The sequence below is a fragment of the Typopeltis vanoorti genome, chromosome 1 (genome assembly GCF_054136105.1).
Source record: "Typopeltis vanoorti isolate ZY-2024b chromosome 1, IOZ_Tvanoo_1.0, whole genome shotgun sequence".
Taxonomy (NCBI): Eukaryota; Metazoa; Arthropoda; class Arachnida; order Uropygi; family Thelyphonidae; genus Typopeltis; species Typopeltis vanoorti.
Genome location: NC_143549.1, coordinates 8,433,253 through 8,451,126, shown reverse-complemented (window position 1 = coordinate 8,451,126; position 17,874 = coordinate 8,433,253). Strand labels below are relative to the sequence as shown.

Below are 17,874 nucleotides of genomic sequence, written 5' to 3'. Positions count from 1 at the left end.
AAGACTGGAATCCACAGGTAACTAACTGCTTCCTTAGCTACGCAAATTCAAGTTTTAATTTTTCCTTTCTTAGTAAAAATAAATAAATAAACAAAATTTCATAAAATAACAGATCTAAGGAAAGGTCTGCTATTTTTATACATTGCACATGGATCCAGTTTCCCTGACTTCCTCAACAGTGGGTTTATCTACATTGGTTATTCGCAGCACCCACCCTCCGTTTTCTTTTTCATCAGATACAGTTTCCTAAAATAGCTGTTTAAGTTAACAGCTAATTTATTGTAGTCTGATATGCTCCCTAGTTCACTTTGCCTGTGGGTTTTCCCCCTTCCCCTACTTCAGCTGTAATTTCAAACTATTTCAAACTGCCGTGTACATTATCTTGTACTGATGAAGCACTAAAACTGCTTACTTTCCTAATACATAATGAGCTAAAATAGGAACTATGTAAATATAAATATTTAAACAGTTAAAATCTTCGCTTGCTGCATGGAGCCTGATATTCTCTTTTACATCTTTCATGTTTTTCATACACGTTATACACAAAATACTCCAGAAGGAATCTGCAAACTTGGATTATGATTCCTTGAGTAATTTTATGGAGGGAAAAAAAGTTGATATGAAGATAGGTCCTATTTCCCTGATCAGTATTAGGAAAATAGATAATTGTACGAAAGCGTTTATTTTAGGATTAGATATTAATATTAATTGAAAGTTACCTTTAAGTGGAAAAAAGCGAAAACAAATGACTTGACTGTCAGTAAAGGATTATACCATAAACGTTTTTAAACAAAAGATAAAATCTGGGGTGCGATTACATTACTAACACACATAGGCAGATTTCATGGTGTGCATTGACCTGGTCCTCTAGTTCTTCTAGTCACAACAGAGGAACTAGAGGATACCTTTTTCTAAGGCTTTCAGCCATTCCAAGTTAGTCGAGCTTTGACAAATAGGGCTTACTCTCCTGGAATACGGATTTTGAAAGACAAGACTCCGAAAAGAAAAGATCACAAAATCACACCGTACCATAAAATGATACTAATTAGAATTAGGAACACAATGTGCATGAGGATAGACAACGCTTATTCTCGTGCATATCGTATTCCTAATTCTAATCTTCCGATTATCTCGGAAGCAAAGACTCGCTACAACCAATTCCCAAAAAATGTGAGCTAAAAGGAATGCTATCTTCTCTCTTTGGTAGATAAAAAGACGTAGAATATGTTTGTATTTTTTTCCTCCATAAAATTACTCAAGGAATCATATTTATTTATTTATGTATGTATTTGTTCAATTCGAATTCTGTCTGTGTTAGGGTGGTTGGCAGGATACGGATGTCTGTTGGAATTCTTCTGACATTTCTGATTATACTCTGATTATTATCAGCATACTATTATGTTGATAATAATAGTATGAACAGACTGAATAAGTGTTTGAGGATTCTGTTTTTTGTATTCTTTCTTTCTTTCTTTTTTACAACATACAAAAGCGAATCTGTATATGTAAACACATATTGCACTGCTTTCCTGTATTTGTTTGTACGTGAAAATAATTTGTGTAACTGTCTGTAACTTTATGCCTTTTGAAATCAGGATGATTTACAGATGTTCGAATACACATTCCATTGTTCAAATATTTTAATTTGGATTGGCGTGTAAAACTTAAGCAAGAAAAAACTTTGTATTTTCAAATTTTAAAAGCCTTCCTCTAACTTTTTACGCTGGATTTTTGCCACCGTTAGATAGAGCTCTTTGAATATGTAAATAACTTTCGCAAACTTTCGCAAATATAATGGGCGGCAATAAAGAATTGAATCTGAATAATTTCAAACTCTCTGTTTTAATTTAAAAAATATGTTGTAAACAATTGGGCCATTTTGTTTATTAAAACGAACAAATTCTAGTTCGTAAAGGGTATAATAATTCTTACTGGGGTGATAGAGTCTGATGAAGTTGGTATTCAGGATCACTGTTTAAATATGTTGAGTCGTTCAAATTAGAATATTTTAATGGAAAAAAAATTAGGAAATACAAAATTGTACATCACGTTTATTAAGACGTATCGAGATTTAACAGGATAATACCAAACTAACAGCACAATAACAAAGCAAAGATGCCACAAGTAAGTTAAATCTTCATTAAATGTAATCTCAGATTCAAGCAGAAAACTGAAAGCGCAAAGAAAATTAAGTTTACGATGTGAACAAACTAAGAAGTGAATTATAAAAATGAATATGAAAGTTTTAGATGAACCAACGAAACGGAATCAAGACAAAGAATATTTGCTCGAAAAAATGGTCAGGGATTAAGGAAACAATAACCAAACAATAATGCCTGAACAAAGTAAGAAGAGAACCCTTGCATAACAAAGAGAGTGATCTCATTGATAGCCGACTGAAATAAATGGAAAAATCAGTAGAATGATGAGTGAAGAGCAATATCTAAAATTAAGGAACAGAATTACTGCAAGCGAAAGAAGCCAGCATTGAAAATGTTATGCGAAGAGGAAAATTGAAATCACAAATGCAATATTGTGGAAAATCTGAAGTACCACGATGAAAGATCAAAACAATAGGATCTTGAAAAATGGAGACATTATTTAAAGGAATGGATACGATTTACACATGTAAAAAAGATAATTTGATATTCTAGTAGAATAGTTTGAAAGTGCACTCTGTTCTCTGTCTGAGCCATCTTAATATTAGCTAAAACCTTAGCTATAACCTATTTGATTGTCACTCTTCAGCTATTCAACTTTGGCGTACGCAAGATCATGCCCGTGTGATTCCCAACATACTATGGCATTCAGAATGGCTTCAAATGTCAGCAAAACGTTTGCAAATTAATTTGTGGCTGATGTTCTCTTGTAATGTGTGTATATATATATATATATATATATATATGTAGAAAGTATTTTTACCTTGGGTATAAATATATGTAGAAAGTATTTTTACCTTGGGTATAAATATGTTAAAGATACCAAGTAATTTTAAACCTGGTTTTACTCCATTTCCCAAGTAAGCAAACAGACTAAAAGTCAAGTTTGCGCCTGCAATTGATGCAAGTCTAACTGATCTCACAGGTAGTGCAGGACCAGGGCAACTCGTGGCAAAGGTGGAACAAGCTCCGATCACTAATCTTAATATTTACCCTTAATGCCAAAACACATCTCCAAGAAGGGGATGTATGATGTTTTGTATTAAAGGCAAGGGGCCACTACCCAGACCGGTTTCGACCTTTATTGAGGTCTCGTCAGTGGGAGCTAGGCTAGAATTAGAAATACCAAGATTTAGTAGTACAGAGCTTGTAAGTATTTCGCCAAAACAAGTTACCATAAGGTGTTTTAACCTTATTATCTCCTCCAGAGATTTTTATTTAATAAGGTTAAAACACCTTATGGTAACTTGTTTTGGCGAAATACTTACAAGCTCTGTACTACTAAATCTTGGTATTTCTAATTCTAGCCTAGCTCCCACTGACGAGACCTCAATAAAGGTCGAAACCGGTCTGGGTAGTGGCCCCTTGCCTTTAATAATACAAAACATCATACATCCCCTTCTTGGAGATGTGTTTTGGCATTAAGGGTAAATATTAAGATTAGTGATCGGAGCTTGTTCCACCTTTGCCACGAGTTGCCCTGGTCCTGCACTACCTGTGGGATCAGTTAGACTTGCATCAATTGCAGGCGCAAACTTGACTTTTAGTCTGTTTGCTTACTTGGGAAATGGAGTAAAACCAGGTTTAAAATTACTTGGTATCTTTAACATATATATATATATACAGGGTGTTCGGGATAAATTTGACAGTTTCGTAAGGAAAAAGAAAATCTTCTTTGTATCTATTAAATTTAATGAATTGACAAAAAAACATTACAGGCAGAGTTAATTACAATACTATCAACAAGATTTACTCAAAATAACCACCATTAGCATCGATCACAGCTTCAATTCTGCTTCGGAACCTCGAACAAGCTGATGCTACAGTCTCCCTGGGAAGGGCCGCAAAACCTGTTTTAATTTTATCCATTAACTGGGCTTTTGTATTACTGGAAGTGCGATTGGTGTCTTTTTCAACTGCGCCGCATACAAAATAATCCATGGGGTTAAGGTCTGGGGAGTTTGGAGGCCAAACATTTGGACTGGTGAAGTCGTAGAAATTTTCAGACAACCATTTTTGACTTTTCCCAGAGGTGTGGCAAGGGGCCGAATCCTGCTGCCATACATACGGCCTACCATTGGCTACCCTTGTTATCCAGGGCTTGACTACAGTTAGCAACTCCACGAACAAAGCCCGAATTCCAATGCCAGGGTTCTTCAACACCTGTTCCTGCAGATTTGCGAGGAATTCTGCTGTACGAACGCAATCAGATCGTCTGCTAGGGATCTTTCTTCTTGCTACATCCTCGTAGTCACCATTGCAAGTCTCTAGTTCATGCCTGATTGTTTTTACTGTATTCAGGGAGCATTGGGCAGCAGTCGTAATATCCTTATTTTGATGGCGGGCACGAATCATCATGATACAAGTTATTCTCTTCCATGATTCAGGTGGGTTCCAGCTATCCATCCTTTCTGACATCTTGTATATGAATGAAGAAGGGTCCAAACTTTTAAATGAAGAGAAGTGTGTGTTAATACATGTAACTTACGGAAAAATATAATTAATTATAAATATGTCAAATTTATCCCGAACACCCTGTATATATATATATATTATTTATCTTTTCATGTTATGCAGTCGATGAGGTTTTCTAAGGAAATATATATATATATATATATATATATATATATATATATATATATCTTTTCATGTTATGCAGTCGATGAGGTTTTCTAAGGAAACGAAACTAGACTCGCAATGATCAGATAATAAATAGTAATTTTTTTATTATTATTTTGCTATCTTTCTGCCTCTAGTCATTAAGCCTCTTATATATATATATATATATATATCACTGTTCTCTAAATGTGAAAACAGTGATTTCTATGCTTGAGACCATTTAAGATTTACAAATTTAGGATAGGATTACAAATTGTCCGGAATTGAGCTTAAGGAAAGAATTATTCAGAATGAAAAAGCATACCAAGTTTTTTGAAGGCTGAAGAGGCATGAACATGTTTGTACTAGGATCGGCTGACGCCTGACACAGCCGAAGAAGGGGAAAGTGATGAGATCAGATCATTATCGGAAGTGGGGTTGGGAGAATGAGGCACGATCTTTCTTCCAGGAATGAGACAGGGCTGTGTTTTTTGGCTATCGAACTGAACTCTCCTCACTTTCAGAATGGCCAGAAGATGGTTCAAGTCATTGGTTCTGGAAGATCTTGAAGCCTGAATTACCTGACCACTATAAGGCTTTGTGAATGAAGAACAGGAATGGGGAGTTCGGTCATCAGCGAAGCTTTGAATAGAGTTGCATGTCAGAGAGAGAGAGAGAGAGGAGATCATTGATCTTCTCAGGGATACTCCAGCATCAATTGAAAATTATGTTTGGAGTAGTGTGCCCTTTATGCAAGTGAAACGTGGAATTTATTAAAACAAGACTTTAGAAAAATATCTAAAAGCGGATGGGTTGTGGTGTTGTCGAAGAGCACTAGCAATTAAATGGACAAAAAATGACCAACGAGGACGTACTCCCACGAATAAAATAGAATACATTTTCTTGAAAATGATATTTGAAAGAATGGTAACGGGTAAGACGCAGCGTGGAAGGCTAAGGCAGAGATTTCTAGAACAATGAAATCAGTGTAGCACAGCTGCACCAAAATGAAAAAGATCGACTCAATGGATAGGAGTAAAAGGAAGTGAAAGCATTCTTTCCCATGGCTTCTGAGATAAGGGAGAGTCCAATTACACAGAGCATTAAATTATATTTCATAAAACATGATTGTTAGAATCTATAGTAATATTATTAATGAACACGATACTGCAAATTGTTTCAATTAAGGGTATCAACACCCAGAACATTAACAGAAATGCATGAACCCACATGCGAATCGCTTTTTAATATAACGCGATTATAGAAAATATTTGTAAAATGTAAATGATTCAGCACGAAATTAAATTATACAAGTTGTGTTCCTTTATCCTGTTCAGTAATTCAGTATTTCCAAAATATAAAATTCTTCAATCTCATCCAAGTTGCAAATAACGGAATCTTGTGATTCGAGTTCATTACGTTGTTATGGAAACCAACAGCCAGTTAACAGTCCCACCAATTTTTTACGTATCCATTACGAATTCAACATCACGAATAAGAAAGAAACAAATTTTGGTGAAACTGAAGATGCAAAATTAGAAAACATTTCTTGAAAATTGGCTTATTCGCTGTTCCAGTAACAGGCTGCAGCCTCCATTCCATGTGTGCGCGTGGATGTTTGTGATTATCTTTAGATGGAAGATGAATTTCACCGTACAGTGTGAGACCACCGTCCCGCTTATTGGAGGTCTGAATTGGCTAGAAAAACTTCCATGTTTGGTCTCCGGAAGAGGTTTCTGGACTACGTAAAAATAAATAAAAATAGAAAAATTTAATTAAAACTGGGGAAAACAACTCATCCACGGTATTAATGTAATATTGACTTTCAACCTCTCCGGGGTGAGAGTCACAATAAAAAAAAAAAAAAAAAAAGAAAAGATTATGCACAATACGGTCGTTTAGTGTGTGACGATTTTCAAATATGAGGGTGGTCTGATAAGTTCTCCGCCTCGACCACAGATTGCAACGCTATCAATAAGATTTTTTTCTGAGTTGGTACATCTGCCATAAGCATACCAGTGAAATTCCAAGTCATCCTATCAAGTAGTTTGTTTTATACAGCTGTCTGAAGCAAAATTGTTGTATGTATCCCTTGAAATGGATAAAATTGAGTATCGTGCGGTTATAAAATTCTTTGTAAAAGAAAGTTTAACGCCAAAAGAAATTCATTCGAAGTTCGTAAAAGTTTATGAGCACTGTTCTCCTTCGTTTTCGACAATTAAGAAATGGGCTGTCGAGTTTAAACGTGGCCGTACCAGCCTTGAAGATGATCCACGTGAAGGACGTCCAAAAAGCGTAACAACACCAGAAATCATTGATCAAGTGGACGATATGGTATTAGATGATCGGCGAGTCGAAGTGCGTGAAATTCCTGAGACTACAAGCATTTCAAAAGAACGTGTAGGATATATTTTGCATGAAGAATTGTTGCAAATGTAAAAGCTTTGCGCAAGATGGGTGCCTCGCTTGCTCACAGAAGATCAAAAACGCACTCGCATGAAAATCTCTGAACAGTGCTCGGAGCCATTTAACAAGACTAAAACTGATTTTGTGCGTCCATTTATTACTACGGATGAGACTTGGATTCACCATTACACAAGAATGCAAACAGCAGTGAAAATAGTGGACAGACGTCGGTTGTTCAGCCCGAAGAAGACAAAGTCGGTTCCATCAGCAGGAAAGGTCATGGCATCGGTGTTTCGGGATGGTAAAGGCATTTTGTTTATTAATTATCTTGAAAAGGGTAAAACAATAAGCGGGGAATATTATTCCGATCTTTTAACTAGACTAGACGAAAAAATTCGTGAGAAATATCCCGGTTTGCAGAAGGAAAAAATCATCTTTCATCAGGACAATGCAGCTGCCCACAAAGGTGTTTTGGCAATGGGAAAATTAAGGGATCTGCACTATGAATTGTTGGAACATCCACCCTATTCCTCAGATTTGACTCCCTTTGATTTCTCTCTCTTCCCAAAACTAAAACTCTTCTTCGCTGGTCAGCGTTTTTCTTCGAATCAAGAGGAGATTGCAAGTGTAGAGGGGTATTTTGCGGATCTCACTGAGAACCACTACAGGGACGGGATAATTGCGTTGGAGCATTGCCGGAATAAATGAATTAGTCTTAAGGGAGATTATTTTGAAAAAAAAAATAATTTTGAAATTATAAATTCGTTTCTTCATTATTAAGACGAGAACATTTCAGACCACCCTCGTACAAAGAGAAATAAATACTTCCCAATGTCATTAAAAACTTTAAGAAGGTTTCTGAAATATTTATGGTCGTAAGAATTCGTGAAATGTTTTCTTTTTTTAATCTAAAACTCGTTTGCTCAAAACTAACGTTTTATACACCACTTGTTTAGATGCACTCACTATTATACTATGAAGCCAGCTTCTAATTTTGCTCGGAATGTTTCTATAGCAGAATTCACACAAATGTTCGATAATTTTCTCTGAATACCGAAAAAGTCTGTTCACAGAGACCAGCAACCAGTGAAAAGTATCAATAACAAGTCAGCTATTTATATCCACCCTGGTTGACCGAGTATCTTGTGTTTCTGCTTTCTAACAAACAGGCAATGGGTTCGAATCGCACTGTGGTCCAGATGTTTTTAGATGAGAGGTGAATTTCACCTCTGAATCTGGAAGCGTGAAATGATTTTGAAAAAAAATAAAATAAAAAATAAGTACTGACAGACTGATAATTATTTGTCTGACGGTACTTAATGTACAATAAGTTTACAACTTTTTTCGCGAGTGATTCACCTACATCATATATATAGAATTAATTTATCATACGATGAATTTGGGTTGGGTGTTTTATTATCGTAATTATTAGGAAGATTTTCGACTGCATATAATCGTTTGAATTCTCTGGATTCACTTTTGTTTGTTTCGTGTGATTTTACATGTGCACGTGTATTGTGGATGTGTGGTTGTAGATGTAAACGATGCGGCCATCAAAGTATCAAAACTAACAATATCATTCGCACAATACATTTTATTTCTGTCATGCTTTTTATTTATCATTCTCTGTGTCGTTTCAAGAGCGTAAAAACAATAAAGTCCTGAGTAACGTTAGTGTTATCTCCAGTAAGGTAAGGAGCCACTGGAAACTTGTGCATCGAGGTCGAACAGTCATAGTTTGCACAAGTATCCATTGATCACAAAATTACTGCCTTGTGCTGCTAGCATCCACTTATTGTTTTCATACGATACTGGGAATAACGACTGATATTTCATGGCAGTAAATTTGGCTATTTATTATTGATTAATAGTGAACGACTTTTATCGATATTTTAGCTGAATATATTTTTATCTTAGAATTTCGTTGAATTAAATAATGAAAACATTTTCCTGTTTAATACATTAAACTGACGCTTTTTATTGTCAATTGAAACAACCTTTAGTATCAGACATTTTTACGTGCTTCTTTTGGAGGTTTGAAAACGGTGATTTTACTAGTTCAATATTACCAGTGGAGTGTCATTATCGCATTCAAATTTTGCGCCAGTGAACATCTATTTGCGAGATTAACACAGCGACCGTTCGGTCTGCGGTATTTTATTAATCGTGTGCGACACTGTTGAAATTAAATAAATCCAAAATAAATAAAATCAGAAACAGTAACGAAAGCCATTAAAATGTCTGTGCATGAGATAGTTTGGGTGCTGAAGTTAAAGAAACCAACTTACCTTTTCTGTATTTCAGAAAGGGCAAACCGATACAGCACTGTAAGAAGCACATAGATACCTGTAAATACTAACATTTCTCTGTATACAAGTTTCCAAACACTACCCCTCCACCTGAAAAGCAAACGGATGAAACCTCCAGATGTGGAGGAAGCGACATCGTACTGATAGCTGACGGTCATCTTCGCATTAAAAAATCCTTTTGTTGGCGAATTATCTTTCTCACGGAATGTAGCGCATCAAGACGCTAGATTCTTCAGCCGAATTTTTCGTGCAGGTCATCTATTATCTATCGAACACTGCAGAAGTTATGAAAGAAACAGACTGGCGACGAACAACAAGACCGGCGATCTATAATAATAACAGTTTTATTCAGAAAATTCTGAACTCGAAAGTTGACTTGCGGATTGGAATGGTTCGGTAGACGGGAAAACGAAAACAGCAACTGTGTTCTCATATGAAAACAGCCTTCGTCACGACACCTGCAGCTATCCCGAATGACAGACGGTTACGTGGCCCAAGTTACTTCAGAAAACTTCGCAAAAGTCAGGGAGACGCGAAGATGCAGCGTGAGGGAGCGCGGTGAAAAGCGTGCTAAAATTGGATTTGGCAGGATATCACTATCATCCACTGCCAGCTGGCCAAAAGGACGTTTGCGCCTCGCCACCGAACGTTCCAAGTGTTAAAACAGTCACAGTGGCAAATGGAAACAATTGCTTCTTCATTGTACTCATGACCGGTTTAGTTTCTAGCACTGAAATAAATTCGTTGTAATTATTGAATGATCCACAGTTCTGCATTGGTGACGTCGTGATTATTTTCGGTTACATTTTTATAATGCAGAACAGACGATGATGTATAAAAAATAATTAACAAGCTACCAAAGACCTCCTATAAAACGATGTGAGTTTTATTAATTATAGAATTTGTTCTGTTTTATTCAACGCCATTTTTTTCTCTCAAAAGAATATAATTCCAGTTTTGCAGATGCCTGTTCAAAAAGCAGAATTATGTGAATATGAACAAAAAATAAGAATAAAAAAAAATTTCAGAACCTTGAACTATCCTTTAGAATACATGAAACTAACTCTCACACATAACCAGAACTAACCTAAGATACCAAAGTATCAAAGTCAAACTGTGAAGTGAAATTTATTTCTGAAGAACCGTAAACAGAAAATGGTGGCACCAAAAGATGAACTGTTGCAGCAGTTGAGCGATTCCCAACGGATCCCTTTATAAATATATTTTAATTAGACAAAGCCTTGTTAAAAGAAAAGCCAAGCAATGGATTGATTTAATCATTGATGAGAAAAAGGAAAGCGAACATGAACATTAAATACGTGGAGGAAATATCCTCCTAAGAAGCTCTTAAGAAATTCATTCATAATATTAAATATCACTCAAACTAAAGTAGGATCATTCTTATTGGGCACTTAATTAGAAACCGTCAACGTATTCTCAAACAAAACGGTTTTGAAGAAATCAAATCTTCAAGTAATGAAAAAAAAAAGAAAGAAAGAAAGAAAGAACTATAGTTCAAAATAAAAGTTTCAGTATAAATAAAATATATAAATTTTGGTTGCAAATTAAAAAATAAAAATTCAAAAGTGATCATGATTGAAGTCAATATCAAAAACGTTCGAGACCTTTTTTCAAAACCAATTCTACGCGAATAAAAAAAAAAGAACGACATTTATACGTTTATTGCAGAGACGATCCCAAAATAATTAAATAAATGCATCTTCTGATGTCTTTTCTATCACAAAGAGAGTAGATAGCGCCCTTTTCTCCTTACAATGTTTCTTATTTTACATTGTAAAGTAGTTATTTGGATGCAGTCGTTTCTCTCTCTCTCTGTGTGTGTGTGTGTGTGTGTGTGTGTGTGTGTGTGTGTGTGTGTGTGTGTGTGTGTGTGTGTGTGTGTGTGTGTGTGTGTGTGTGTGTGTGTGTGTGTGTGTGTGTGTGTGTGTGTGTGTGTGTGTGCGTGCGTGCGTGCGTGCGTGGTCGATTTTGCTGAGTTAATTTTTTAAAACACTGACTTTTTAGCGCGGTGGGGAAGGACGAAGTAATGCGTATAAGAGAGACTGGCTCGGGAATCGGTTGCAGAAATGCTTACAAAACCTTTTTGTGGACATGTAAAATCGAAACTACACCCTCTATCCAAAAAGAAAACAAACTTTTAAAATAGAAGAAACTAGTGGCGCCACCTGTTGTATCTTTTTTTTGTTGTCGAAAGCGGCAACCTCATTAGTGTTGTGTCAACTGTTTATGACATTTGTTTAATTCGAAACCGAGTTAGAGTGCCAAGAGTGAAAGTGTGTTTTGACGAACGGTCGGTCGTCACGACATTCATGCCGTACACGACGAATTCTCGCTATCAGTTGCTTCAAAACTTCGAGATAAAGCTCACCATTCACCGTTTGGCCAGGCGGAACGAATTCTTTGTGGATAATGTCCTTCGAATCGCAATAGAAACAAATCAGCGTTGTTTTTACTTTTGACTTCTGCAAGCGACTTTTTTTTCGGATGCCCCTCTTCTGGTGGTCTCCACTGAGCACTCTGGCGCTTTGTTTAGAGCTCATACCCAAAACTTCACGTTTCGTCACCAATAACGATTGTTTCAAGGAAGGTGGTTTTAATGAGGTCCTTGCAGTGTTCAATTTCCATATATATTTTGGTCGTCAGTCAACTTGTATGGAACAAATCGCGAATTCAATTTACGAAGGCTCAAACTCTTGGTCAAAATGTTGTGCACAGTTGATTTTGGAATCCCCAATTCATCTTCAATCAATCTCACGGACGAATCATGCACTTTTTGGTTGTTAACTTCGCTCAGTCCAGTTTTTGGACGGTCCGGCTTTTCGTCGTCCTCAAGCGTCTCACGACCACTTTCAAATCGTTTAAACCACCACTCGGAAACTCGAGTACGGCATAAGCATTCATCACCGTATGTGTTTGAAGCATTTGAAGCGTTTCGATAAAACTTTTACCAAGTTTAACACAAAAGTCAATCGCTGCTCTCTGTTTGAAACTCATTTTCCGACCGTTCGTGGAAACACATTGTCACTCTTGGCACTATAACTCGACTTCTAATGAAACAAATATCATAGACAGTTGAAACAACACTGATGAAGGTTGCCGCTTTCGACAACAAAAAGATACAACAGGTGGCGCCACTAGTTTCTTCTATTTTCGAAAAGTTCGGTTTCTTTTTGGACAGAGGGTGTATGATAGTTTTTCTTTCTCATTGAAGTTACGATGAGCTGCGTAAACGTTCAAGACGATTCCTTTATTTAAAATTGTTATTATTATTAATAATAATATCATCATCATCATCATCATAATCATCATCAAACCTCCGTGGAGTCAAATGACTCATCACGGCAGTACCACTGTCACACTTTACCATACCACGACTTAAGTATATTCACCATCATCGTACTCACAACTCTCTGGCAGCAAGTTCCAATCATTCGTCATTCTCCATGATAAAAACCTGCTCCTCACCCTCTTGTTCACACTCTCCTTATACAGCTTCTTGAGATGACTTCTTGTTCTCTCCCTTCCTTCCCCCATTCTATGCAAAACCTTCTGGTTTTTGGTAGTCATTAATCTGGTAATAAATCCTTATCAACTTACATGTTTCAATCAACTTCCCCCCCTCCCCTGTCTCTAATCACCAGTTTCTGCAAATTGCGACCAGAAAACACCTTAGTCAATCGTTTCTGGATCTTTTCCAATACACCTTCATACACAGTGGTACATTTAGATTTTGGAAAGGCGTTGCGTTTGATAAATTGCCACATGACAAGCTGGTAATTAAATTGGAACGGATGGGGCTGAACAGTAGATTAGTTCGCTGGATTGGAGATGGGCTGTCTGATAGGTATCAGAGAGATCTGTGGAGGAGCGATATCCCAGAAGAGGAAAGTTACTAGTGATGTACCCAAAGAGTTTGTTTTGGGTCCATTGCTGTTTAATTTGTATGAAAATGATATTTGGAGAGGTCTGAATGGTGATATGCAGTTGTTTGCAGATGACGCAAAGTTGGGGAGAACTATCAGAAGTAGAGCGGATGCTGTGGCTTTGCAAGAGGACTTGAATACATTGGCTGAATGGGTAAATGAGTGGGGTTCTCACTTCAATGTCGCAAAGAGTAAAGGTTTTAAATTTGGAAAGCAAAGATGGAATGAAGAGTACACAATATTCATGGAAATATCTTTGAGGAGGAATATGGGAGTGATTGTGGACAAGAGCCTAATTTCGGGGACATACTGCAAAAATTATGAGGATAGCACAGAGGATAATGGGAATGATGTGGAGGGCGCTGACTCGTAGAAGTAAAGATGTTATGGTTCCCTTGTCTAAGGCTTTGATCAGGCCGCATAAGGATTACTGTGCACAGATTTGGTCACCTGGTTTACAAAACGATGGTGTATTGGAAAAGATCCAGAGACGATTGACTAAATGTAAGGTTTGAAATTTGGGAAGTAAAGATGGGATGTACAGCACACATCGGTGGAAATATCTTGGAAGAGATAGAGGATGTGAGAGATCTTGGAGTGATTTTAAACAAGGGTCTGAAATTTCGGGGACATATTGCTAAATTGTGAAGCAAAAACACACCGGATAATAGGAATGATTCGGATGGCACTGACCTGTAGAAATAAGGATGCTATGGTTCCCTTGTATAAGGCTTTGATCGACTTTTATGAACATTCTAGTTTTTAAAGTGGTAACTATTTTGCTTGTATAACAGTTGGAAAATTTTAAGTATAAAGCACGTGAATTCTTGTGTTGGTGACGAATTGGTCCATCACCTTATTTCTTTCTCCCGTTCATCATGAACTGACTCTTCATGGCAATTTGCCAGTTAAGGTTCTATCTGCTGTGCATATACACTATACATTTTTCTAGACTATTTTTATTTCTGCTCTTTATTCCGAAGTCTTTTCTGTAATAATAATAATTATTATTATTATAATGTGACACCTCCAGGGAGTCCAAAGACTCATCGAGGGAGAGTGCGCCAACAGCATCAAAATATTGGTACCCTTCCAACTATTAACCGGGCTCAAACTTGCTTAACTTTTTAATGAGCCATTAATAGCAGAGGCTCTACCAATCGACCAACCTTTGCTGGCATTATGAATCTTTATATTACAACTTAAAGTAATTTTAGGAGATTTTTAATTATATATGTGGTATTACTTTTTACTATTTGCTATTATCACTTGTATAGTTCTAAATATTTGCTGCATCACTAGTTGTATTCTATATTCACTGTACCACTTCTTCAGTTAACACTAAAGAAGTACATAGTACAAATAAATTTTCAGTTGAATTTCTTACGTTTATTATATTATGGATAATATGATTGGGATACAAACTTCTGAAAGGGTCATACAGAATTTCAGTTGATGGAATTTTTTATTTTATGGAGGGCGGGGAAAGGACAAGAGGTCATCCTTGGAAGCTGAAAATGAAGGCTGAAAAGAAGGGCATAAGGGCTAGATTTTTCTCTCAGAGGGTGGTGCGTGATTGGGATGGATTGCGTTTGAATGTTATGAGCGCAAGCAGTGTGAATGAATTCAAGAATAAGTATGATAGCTGGTGTGTGGAATATGTGCCTCCCTCGATGAGTCTCTAACTCCCTGGAGGTCTTTCTTAATAATAATAATAATTTTTTGATAATAAAATTAATTTACTGACAGAAGTACAATATACTTAAGCACATATTCCATTAGACTATAAACAAACACAATACAGTACACTATAAATCTACAAATGATTCTTTCATGCACTAGCTTCAACTTCTGGAGTACTTTCAGCAGCTGCTGTTTCTATGTGTCCTTTTTATTTTCTTCAAGTTTTGTCTTTTTTCTTCTTATTTGATTCATCTGTTGGAACAACATCTTCACCTGCTTTCCTCTTTTGTGGTTCACTTTCCTCAGTTTCTTGGTTTTCTAGAAATAGATTTTAAAAATAGGAAAATATTAATAATATTTTCTTATTTTTCTTATTATAGGAAAATATTAATAATATTTTCTTATTTTTCCTATAATAAATAATAATTAAAAATAGGAAGAAAAAAAAATAATAAATTACTTGAAATGCATGATGCATTCATTTTGTGTATCAGCATTTGTTATATTTATGTTGTATGTGATTGTCTGTGAAAATACTAATGGTGGTGGTGGTCGGCGGTAGATAGCGTTCGTAGATGATGAAAGTAGAGCGGTTCGTTGTAGTTGGATTGGGTGGTGGAGACGCAGAGTTGTGGAGTCGGTGCCCTCCCTCGATGAGTCTTTGGACTCATCGAGGGAGGGCACTTTATTACATGACGCCCTGGAGGCGTAATGTAATAATAATAATAATAATAATAATAATAATAAATATTATTATTTATTTCATAGTTCGAAAACATATTTGGATAAATAAATGCTGATAAGTTTTGAGGAAAAATGTCTCTTGGTGAAAAAGAAGATGCAATACTAATTAGTTATTATTGGGAAAGTAGGATAGGAGGATGCAACTATATTAAGTTTGCAAACTACTGCAGTGTAATGTGCGAACAGGACACAGACAAACATACCAGCGAAGCTCTATTATTGTCTTGGCAGTTGTCGGTGGGAGATAGATCATTGACCCACGATAAAGTGTCTGCTATCAACTAGTTTATTTCTTAATGTAGAAATAGCACGCACTACAATTGATAAACGAGAAAATACAGTATTTTATCAGTTTCATAACAGTGTCAGTTCTGTACCGTCTCTCCACCCCCAAACTGGCAATAATGGAAGGGTGGGTGGGTGCGTAGATAGTGCAATAAGTAGGCAATCATGAGACCGAGTAACTTATACTGCTTTTATTATTCTCATTTGAGACGTTTCGGATTTTGTTTTCAATCAGTTAATTAAGGATAAAATCTATGTGATCAACTGTACAAATTCAAATAAATGAAATTGTAGCGAATTGGGAAAAAATCATTATAAACACAGAATATTTCTTATCATAAGTATCTTTAAAAGTCACTTTCCCCAAGTTGTTATTAGAAAAGAAATGCTGTTCATTAAATAACATTTATTCAAAACAATAATACGGAAAAGTCTATTTTCACAAGAGAAGTAGCATGCATACTCTCTGTGTGCGAAAGAACCATTATATATATATTTTTCCCGTTAAGCTACTAGAGGAAGTCACAAGTTTGCTTTCAATTTACGATGATTCCAATCACGGATATCAAACCCAACAGAGAGATATCCTTCCAACATTCAACCACAAACGACTATAATAAATTACCAGACGATATGAAATCTGCATCCTCGGATTGCACGCGCGCGCACGCAGGCACGCACGCACGCACGCACGAGCACGCACACACGCACACACACACACACACACACACACACACACACACACACACACACACACACACACACACACACACACACACACACGCATTCATATTATTTACTGACTGAATTCCGAGAATTAGAAAAACAAATTAATTTAATCTAACACACAACATGTTTCTTCGGAATGCCGACTTCTTCAGGCGTAAGAACATTAAAAGCAAACACAAAAAACACCGTAAAGAAACATTGTACCACTACAATAACAGACTATGAACTGAAGCTGCAGTCCGGGCTAAAGTTCTATTGGTAGGCATATACGCAAGCGTATGACTTCACGCGTTCGCCAGTATCTGATGGCAGAGCTATGTGAGTCTGGCAAACTATAACCGAGGTTTACTGTTTATGTGAGAAGCACAGGTCGGCAACGCAGTGCCCGCAGTGAATTTTTAGTGCGCCCTCAGAGAAATTATTGTAAACTGCTTTGGAGCTCGCAGCGGTAATTTTGCAGCGTAGATCGCAGTATATCTGAGAGATACGGTCATTTATGTGCTAAAATGCAAGAAAACATAAAGAAAAAACAGTGCAAATATAATACATGATGGTACAAATTAAGTGAATATTGAATCCAATATTATTTCATAGCCGAATATAAAAACTACAAGAGTTTTTCGTCCCGAATATATAGAAACTAAAAGTTTCGTCGGATGCAAGCATAAGTAGCGTCTTATGGGCAACTCGTTGTAAAGGTGGAGTAAGTTCCAGACCTCTTTCCTTAGTATTTTCTATAACTGTAAAGAACAAACACACGGACCGTGCATAAGAAGCGGGAATAACGCGTAATGAAAGAAGAGGAGGAAGAAGAAGTAAAGCACATCTTGCAGAGGTCAGCAACCTTTTTAATATGAAGAGCGCAATATAAAATTTGAAAATTACGGGGGGCTCGTGACAGGCATTTTTTCTTTCATTTCAGGCTTAGAAATTCTGATTAGTTGTTTTTAAGAAAAATGAGATTTCAAGTTTTAACATCATTTTATTTACCTCGCTTTTACAACATATTTTTGTCAC

At 36.4% G+C, this 17,874-nt stretch overlaps 1 protein-coding gene across 1 annotated transcript in view; it reads right to left on the bottom strand.

The window, feature by feature from the left end:
- LOC150109767 (bestrophin homolog 17-like) overlaps positions 1-10,042 on the bottom strand; it is a 226,406-nt gene extending 216,364 nt beyond the window's left edge. Inside the window, exon 1 of the mRNA XM_090409019.1 lies at positions 9,452-10,042. Within this exon, the coding sequence (XP_090265145.1) occupies positions 9,452-9,630 (179 nt within the window). The 5' untranslated portion in view covers positions 9,631-10,042. The remainder of the gene's footprint in view (positions 1-9,451) is intronic.
- Positions 10,043-17,874: the final 7,832 nt, after the last annotated feature.